At 29.7% G+C, this 9569-nt stretch overlaps 1 protein-coding gene across 1 annotated transcript; it reads right to left on the bottom strand.

The window, feature by feature from the left end:
- Window positions 1-4: 4 nt before the first annotated feature.
- LOC110645564 (abscisic acid receptor PYL4) lies at window positions 5-1468 on the bottom strand. The gene has a single exon (XM_021798772.2). It carries the CDS (start codon window positions 1134-1136, stop codon window positions 471-473), a length of 666 nt encoding a protein of 221 aa, XP_021654464.2. The 5' UTR covers window positions 1137-1468; the 3' UTR covers window positions 5-470.
- Between the last annotated feature and the right edge of the window lie 8101 nt (window positions 1469-9569).

Raw genomic sequence — 9569 nt, forward strand, 5'->3', positions numbered from 1 at the left:
AAAATAATAAACATATCTCTTAATTCTCTTTAATTAACATAGGTATGAGACGGAAATACATATACAATAAGGGCAAGGGAGATGAGGAAGGGAAACAAGAAAGAAGAACAAGTAATTTAGAGACAATAATATGTACAGAAACACACAAAATTAACAGCCTTCTCCCAAGCTTGAAGGAAAACAAGAAAAGAAAAAGAACTTTAACAAGAGAAAATGGACAAAGGTAGAGCATGGGTAAAACATGAAATGTAAACTATAATTGTATGCTAATGTGGTAGCAGTCTCGAAGGAAAACAAAGTTGGCAAAGCACAAAAATACTATAAACACCTGCAAGAACCTATACATATATATCCGGATCTACGAATTTCCAATTCGGGCATTGGCAATCTATGATCGATCTGATGATCAAATCCAAACCTGAATCGAAAACCAAAAAAATTATCGAAGAACCCGTTTCAAAACAATCAATTTAAGATGATGACGACGATGGTGATGATATCTGTATCTGGGTATTCTTGGCCATGTTCTGAGAAATCTGAGCCAAAGATTCCAAGTTGCACCTTACAATTGTATCAGCAAAAACACATGTATCCTCCTTAGTATTTCCTGCCGGTATATCAACTACGTATGATTCAATAACAACCGTACCGTTTTCACCTGGAGAAGCGTGGAGGGTGGTCACTGACCGGTAATTATTTAGCCGGTGGTCGCCGCCAATCATGCTAAAGCTCAAGACATGGTGATCATCATCAAGAATCTCTAGTCTCTCCGTGCTTGACTCAGCAGGAAGTCCAGACACCACATGAACTTGCCGGAGTGTGCCTACATCTCCATCGCCGTTTATGAGATGACAGCTCTTGACAAAGTGCTTATAAGCTTGAGGGTTATCGAAACGGCGGACTACCGACCAGACGGTGGAGACAGGTGCATTTATGGTCTTGACGACAGCGGAGCAGCACTGGTTAGGTCCTACGGTGCGAGTATGGTAGCAAGAAACGTAATCAGGAAGCGAAGAAGTATCCCAAATGAGGGGAACCCGCCATATGTTGACGGTGGGTTGAGACTGCTTGTGGCAAGGTAGAGCGGTGGTTGTGGCGGAGATTCTTTGGAGTTGCTGGGAAGCTGCAGCAGGCATATTTGTGGGGTGTTTGTTGTTGTCTTTTTGGTTGGTCTCTTCAGTTTTGGTTTAGCCGTTTAGGGTTAAGAATTATGCGTACGACATGGGAAGATATATATGCATATAGAGAGAAAGAGAAGGGAAAGCAAAGAAATTTCAATTTTCCTTTATGTCCACTTGCATTAGTTTGATGTTTTCTTGGAGATTTAAGAGATGAGAGAGAGAGAGAGAGAGAGAGAGAGAGAGAGAGAGAGAGATTTTTGGGGTGGTGATCCTATCATGCATCATACACCCGACTAAAGCAAGTGGATCGTCAACTTGCAAGTTGCTTGGACTTAGTTTAGGTAGATTATCCCATTGTTCAATTCAAAACTACAAGAATGCCACTTAATTTATTTTTGTCATTTTCAAAGGGTTTGCCAACTTCTCAATCACATGTATGATGTATATATTTTTGTGTATGAATAATAAGGAATCAACTTCCTCTTGGTAGTTGTAGCCCCACAAAGGGTATTTTTCAATCTATTTGTTTCTTTTATATATGGAGAATTAATGGCAAAAATATTCACTTGCTTGCTTGATTAACTTTCCTTAAATAAGTTCTCTCTTTTTTTAATTTATTTTTATTAACTCTAATATATTGAAGGTTTTAATTTCATAAAGTTGAAGGTTTTAATAATTTATTATGTTAAACTATGAAAAAAATCCTAATTAATGCTTTGATAATTCTTCCTTCAAGAAATTCTCTGTTATGTTATAGTGAACTAATTAATATGAGAAAGGATAGTATAAAGTATAATCAAATTTCAATTGGTCTATCGCATGAACCATGGCTTTGTTTCTTTTTGTTTGATTGGAATCAATGTACTTAAGATTACACTTTACATTCTTTTTCTTTGGCCATTTTTAGTTAATTATAATGATGATTTTATTAAAGGTCAAATCTCTTCTCTTAATTTATCGGTCAATTTGCACATTCAGTTTTGCAGCACCCTGAAAAATTGTGTATTAGAAAGAGGGTAAGCGAGTCTATGGGCTACGTAAAGCAGTATTCTTTTCTCTTTATGACTCTCAAAATATTGATGGTTAAAAAAAATGGAAACTTTCTATTTTATACACATTTTAAATAGACTAATTATAAAAAAAAATAAAATAAAATTTACATGTTTAATGAGTTAAATTTTTAAAAAATTATTAAAGTTTTATCCCTTTTTTTTTTCTGAAATAGTAAAGATTGTAATTTTATTAAGAAGATTTTTAGTTTAATTTATTAAAATTAGTTTATAAACACTTAATTAGTGTATAAAATTAATTTAAATTTATAAACATTTAAATTTTTCAATAATTAATCATTTATTAAAATACTTATAAGTAGATGATATATTTAGTAAAAAAATAATTTATAAATATATTTATCGTTAAAATTACTAAAAAGAGTATAAAAAAGATATGTGGCAAATTTTTAAAATTAAATAAGAATAATATGATAAAATATTTAATCAAATTAACTTATAAGTATATTATTTATAGGTATCAAAATGAAAAATTGATCCCAATTTTTTTTTATCATATAAGTCTAATTTATAAATCCAAAAAAATATAATAAACAAACAAATTAATTAACTTATTTTTAGAGTTTATTAATTATAAATTGATTCGACTAACTTATAAATTATGATAAATATTATTTTAACTGATTATTTAACTCTATTTTCAATTGACAAAGTAGATAGTTTTATTCACTATACTCTTTCATCACTACTACCAAATTTTATTTTCATTTGATGCTTTATGAATATAAAAATCAAAATTTGCAAGAATTAATAGTAATAGTAAGGTTGGGTTTTCATATGTATTTTTTAATTAAAAAATAATTTATTTCTTAAAAAATAAAATTCGTGCATGAAAATTCTTTCCTTGTAAATAACTCAAAATAGATTCATACATGACCCACATGACTAAAGAAATTTTATTAATGCACAACTAGATGATAAATTAATTAAGGCTTGGTGGAAAAAGCAAAAATCACCAAGTGATAACGCTTGTGTTGCTCATTTTAATTAAGTAAAGTGATTGTTCAAAGCATCAATTAATTAATGGTGTCTTCTACATTACTTAGTTTTCTGTGACTACATAGTAAAATTATTTTATTATTGAAAATAAAATAATTTAACAAAAATTTATAATTAATCTTAGGAAATTTTATTAAACTGATATTATTTTCTGTAAAATAGTTAATTATGAAAATTTATCAATTTAATGAAAAAAAAATTCCTCGCACAAAAATGCATATAATATTTTTTAATAATATTAAAAAAATATTAATTACAAATAACACTAAATAAGGTATAGTTATATTGCATTTCACATTTAAAACTTATTATTTTAATTGAAATATAAGATGTTGTGGAAAATATAATAATTTATATAATTTTTTTTACATGAATAAATTTTACCTTTTTTTTAATAAATAAAATTTTTATAATTAATTATTTTACGAAAATAGTATCAATATAGAAAAATCTTATAAAATAAATTGTAAATTTTTTTTAAACCATCTCATATTTTAGAATAATTTTACTTTAAAATATAATAAGTAATAATAGAATACATCTTAATTAATAATATCACTTATAATTATAATTCAAATACAAAATCGTTTAAAGTGAAAAAAGAGAATTTATATAATTGATCCTAAATTTTTAGAATAAAAACTTGATTGAGTTGAGTTAAATTATTATAATTTAACTCTAAATAACTTAAAAAATTAAATTTGAATATGCTAAATAAGTGATATGCTTACTGTGATTGGACTAAAGTTAGATATATATATATATAAAGAGGATTATTTCATTCCTGTTCCATTCTACTGGACAAAACGAAGAAAGGGAAAAGGCACTATTTGTACAGTGAGAATCTTCTTTTAAGTGATTAAGACATAATACGTCGGTGTCGGGGGAAAAAATAGACAGAATTTGTCATGCAAACCACTAAAAATGATTTTTGTGGAAATTTATAATAAACTAATTAACAATGTTAAGTACATGAAATAAAATTATTTTATAATATAAATAAAAAATAAAGGGAAAAAAAATCATTCAAAATAAGGGATCTTTTTTGAGGCATGGTTTGTTTTGTAAGCATTTTGGTGTTTGAAATTTTTGTAAGCAAAGAAATTATGGCTTTCAATTTTAACACCAATATTTTATAAGTAATCAAGTTGAGTTAGTTGTTTTAATGAATTTTCTTTTCATTTGATTATAATTGAAACTTTTACTTTTACTTTATTTTTATTTATTTTTATCTGACTGAAACTCAAATTTAAAATCTAACGACTCAATTTTAATATTATTGAATTAATTTTATTAATTACTTTAATTACTTCTTTTATTCATAGAAAAAATTCTTAAAGAAGATAATTTGAAACAAATTTGTTAATTTCAAATTCTTTTTCTTCCTTCTCTATTTTTAAAAATATTATTTTAAATACATTAATTAAAAATATTAAAATTTAATAAATTTTAATAATAAAATTATAAATTTTTTAATAACATTTAAAATGATATTTTTTTAAAAAAATAAATTGAAACTACTATAATTTTCTAATTTGATGTGCTACAAGGCAAAAGATTGAAATGTGTTAGGAGTAATAGTGAAAGGATGAGGCTGCAGTGCTACAATCAAGTGGCTGTCAAAAGTTGATGAAACTTCTAGAAAATAAGACCTAGTGGGCAGTGCCAAGGTCTAGTTATTTTCTTTCGTTTTCTTTGAAACCTTTGCAATTTTGGTCCTGCCCATGAAAGGGTATTCCAATAATTTCAGGCAACAAGTTGATGCTTTTCAATATTTCCAAGCTCACCTTTAATCATCCTCTTTCTCTCTCTCTCTCTCTCTCTCTCTCTCTCTCTTCAATCTTCTCTCTTTTTTGCCCAAGTTGGGAGTATTACCATTTAGTTTACCCCTATCCATTTATGTTTTAACTTTTAACCTTTACCCCACCCTTTCTTTTTCTTGTCATTTTTCCTCCATTTCTGTATTCCCACCAACTTCCATCAACTTGAATTATTCCTAATAAAAGGAAAACAAGGTGGTCTTTTGCCCTTAAGAGGAAGGCCAATCAGTTTAGTGGCCTTCATATAATGACACCCTAAAAGGTGAGATCCCAACCGCCCTTCCTTCCTTCTAATTTGGTGTTAGCTTTATACCTTCCAATCAGAGTAATGTTTTGATCTTAAAGCATTAACACTTGCTTCACAAGCACTGCTAATTTTCTTACTAATTTTCTTATGAGGTTCATCATCCATTTGCTCCTTTCTTCCCTACATATAAGTAGAACCATTGCTTCTTTATTACTTCATTGACTTCTAGTACTAATATTGTTTTTGTTGGTGTAACATTTGGTTCTTCCCTCCCATGAATTATTGGTAAATGATAAAATTTATAGTTGCAATTTTTTTTCAATTTATTTTTTCAGTAGAGTTAGGTAATCTTGATGATTCCTGTCTTCTGCTAGGTCTTCATTTTGCCAAAACCCAAATTTATTTCTAATGGAGAATTATAATTTAGAGGAATCATAGCATTCAAGTTGATTTGAAAAATTTCTATGAAACAAAAGAGAACCATTTTGTGTAATTTTGCACCTAATAAGCCTTTCAATGGAGCATAATTATCTCCTCGCTATATTTTTTGGATAGAAAAAAGTTTAGGTAAGGGGAATCTTTTCCGGTCCAAGACCAATATATACCAACAATCTCACTTAGAGATCACAATAGAGCTTACAAATCGCCCAATAAGGAGGACGATTAGTAAGATTCGAACTCTCAAATCTAATGGACACGTCTTACCAACTAAACCAATTCTCTTTGGCATTATCATCTAAATATTAAGTACCCAAAACAACCTCTTAAAACGCTTAAAATTATATGAACAAATATATATGTATGTCTCTTCTAAAGTCAAAATTCAATCTGGTCATGACTAGTGCAAATTCATCTGCAATTAATATTTCAGCATCAAAAACAATTTCCACAAAGCAACTAGACATTTAAAATAATAGGTGTTTTGCCTCTGCAGGCCAAAAATCCAGCAAAATTAACCTTCTCCATGCAAGAAACAATTGAAAGGAAATGAAAACAAATCAACTACTACTTTATATACTAATGCCATTTGAAAATATTCATGTCCCAATAGTGATGCCAAGAATGTCGCGCAATGTATGTAGTAGCAAAAACATTCATCCACACGCAATGCACAAAATTAACGATTAAATTTAAAATTATAAATAATCAAATATTTCAATATAGGGAATAGTGGCCAAGTTGACTTAAAATAGTAGAAGATGGATTTGATCCTAACAGTCGGTCAAGGAAATGAATCTAATAGCAGACATATATATATAAGCATATTTGCCAACTTGGCATGGGAACCGTTCAAGTAGAAGCTTCATTGCAAGAAAATAAAAAAATTTTCAATCAATATATTAAATTTGAGCTTTTTCCCACAAGTAGCTTATAATATATCTAGCTAATGGTACAACAATGGTTGAGGACATCTTTGAAAGTCTCAATAAGTTTTTACAATTTAATGGTGACATTCCTGTTTTCAAACTCTAGCCCATTGTTTTGGGTATCAACAACATTGGTAATCTCTCTTTCATAAGGATAAAACTTTACTCACAGGTTGGCGGCAAATGCCTTTTTGACTATATTGAGGAAAAAAAAATTGTCAAAAAGTTGAGCAATGAAATGGGCAACTCCCATTGATCACACACTTTTGCCTGCCTACACCAGTTTCTCACAAGGACAAATTGAGCGTGCAAAAGCAGCATTGTAGCGTACAAGGGATAGGTCCTAATCCTCTTTCTGAATTTCATTGCAGCATTTAAGGCTTAGGGCCCGAGGCAATTTGAAATTGTTATCACATAAAAACTGGACAGATTATCCTGATCCGTTCCTCCTCTCCCTATCCTTGAGCAAAAATAAGGTGAAATTCAAATTTGTGACAATTTTGTGTCTTAAGGTCTAATTTTGTGTCTTAAGGTCTAACACCCCAATGATCGATAGGGACGGGCGAGGAAGCAAAGCTCCACTAGCAGACTTATAGACAAAAAAGGGAGCGGAAGTGAACTAAATTCCACATCAGAAGGGGAGGAGGAGGTTGACGAACCCTTTACCCTGGATAGCAGCCTTTTGGTCTTTAGAGAAAGTACCAAACAGACAAATTCATAATACACTCATTTTATATAGGCATTTTATGATAGTTTTTGCATTTATTTTGTCTTTATTATTTAGTATTTTTATGTTTTTAATCTTTATTTTAGTAAAATTGTTAATTTTAGTTACTTTATATTTGAATTTTAAAGTTTTGATGTTTTTAATGGGTTTTAAAGTGATTTGAAGGTCAATGGTGCAATGGGAGATGATTTGAGGAGGTTTGGAAACTTGAAAAATGGAAAAAAAAATGAAGAAATTATGTTTTAAAATTCAAACCTATCGAAATTTGCTTGAAGTGTTACATGGGGTATGCTGAATCTCGCATATGACATATCACACTGCTTAAGAAATGACACTACGTATGTCCTAAGTCAAGCGCAATGAAAAGATACCTTTAAACCCATTGAGAATTGCATGAGAAATGGCTTCCCCAGTGTCGCTAGGTAGTGCAACACTTGAGACCTTACTTAAGATACGGCATTGGGTATAGCAAAATCGACATTGGATATGAGCTGGAATTTTTTTTACACATTACCACTTTTGTACTTTTTCTTCTTTTCCTTTTTAACCTATCATGGGGCAAACTTGTGGACATATATATACATCATTTCCTCATTTTTTATCTACAAGAGGAAAAGAGGAAGAAGAGTAATAAAGAGAAAAAGAAAAAAGAATAAGAAGAAGAAGGAAGGATGCTATTTCTATTGGAGAGCTGCTGCCAAGTGACGTTCAGCTATAGTTCTGGACTCCGTTTTACCTCAGTTTTTGACTCTGTTTTACCTCAATTTTTCTACTCTTAATTTATTTTATCCTTTGTTAATTTTGTCATTTCCTCTTATAAATTTTACCATAATAGAGTAGTTTCTCTAAGATTTCAAAATTAAGTTGTAATATTTTGAATTTATTTATAGATTTGGATTGGGTTTTATCCAAATTTATACATATACACGAGTTTTCATTTAATCATTGTTTGCTTTCATGACATGCCTAATGTTGGTACCCGAGGTGAAAATCATTGATAGATAATCAAACTTTTAAACTTAATTACTTAGTGTTAAAGATAAATTAGGGATTAAGAGAATTTATTTATTGAATAAAAAGTTTAATGAGCATTTGGTAAATTATGAGAGTGGGGTCTGGGTTTTCTTAAAACACTTTTTTAGTTTGGCTTTAGTATAAAGAAATTAAAGAACTTTAGAATCAACTACCTTCAAACTATGTATTTTCCTTAAAAATTAAATAAACCAAACCAAGTCCCAATATATTTAATTCATGAATCCCAACTCTAAAATCTCTTTGACCAACAATTAATCTTTATTTTTGCATACCTAACGTTAATTTAGTTAAATTTTATTTAATTTAAAACTTTATTTGCATTACCCATTGCATATTTTCTTTAATTTCATTTATATTGCTGCACTGTTATTAAATTTTAATTTCATACATATAATCATTAGTCTAAATAATCAAAACAACCATAATTTAGTACTTAAACACAATTCCTTATAAAAAGGATACTCTACTTATCACTCTATTACTTAATACGACTCGTATACTTACGAAATCCACATCAATTGTGTGAGATCAAGTGGGCAAAAGCAGACAATATTAATTAATTGAGCCGGATCGTTACATAAGGGGCCAAATATTATTCTCTTAATTTTAAGCATTGAAAGAAAAGAAAAAAAAGGTTCATCTAGTAATTTATATATATGGAGTACAGATAGACTTTTTGCTTGTCAAAGAACATGAAGACTAGATGAATTCAATGATGAGATCATCACACTAACTTTTCCATCGCAATTCCAATGGGATTTAAAACTGAGATCACCAAGTTCAAACTGGAGATTAGTCCTTGCCTATTCCACAACCCTAACCATAATTGGCTTTATATCAGAAAGTTTTAAACACTAGCACATTTGCACCAGGACAACTATCCTAGTATTTTAGAAACCTGCAATTGATTTCTTGTTCCATTAACATATTAATAGCACTAAAAAATATAACATTAAGGGTAAATAATTAAATAGTTCATAAGCCCTTACCACTAAACCACCATAATCTAAGGGAAGATGCTACTTAGCCCAATAATTCTGTACCATTTTGGTGGTGGTAAAGTTAATAATAAGCAATACAAGGATGGTAGTGGTCCTAGCGGGGGGTGATTTGGAATGGGCAAGAAAGGAATAATGAGAGCCATTCAAAATAGAGAAAGGACACAGATTGATTGAAGTCACTT

The sequence above is a fragment of the Hevea brasiliensis genome, chromosome 8 (genome assembly GCF_030052815.1).
Source record: "Hevea brasiliensis isolate MT/VB/25A 57/8 chromosome 8, ASM3005281v1, whole genome shotgun sequence".
In the NCBI taxonomy this organism is placed as follows: Eukaryota; Viridiplantae; Streptophyta; class Magnoliopsida; order Malpighiales; family Euphorbiaceae; genus Hevea; species Hevea brasiliensis.

Coding starts and splice junctions, on each gene's coding strand:
- LOC110645564 (XM_021798772.2), bottom strand. CDS start 1,136: ATGCCTGCTGCAGCTTCCCAGCAACTCCAAAGAATCTCCGCCACAACC.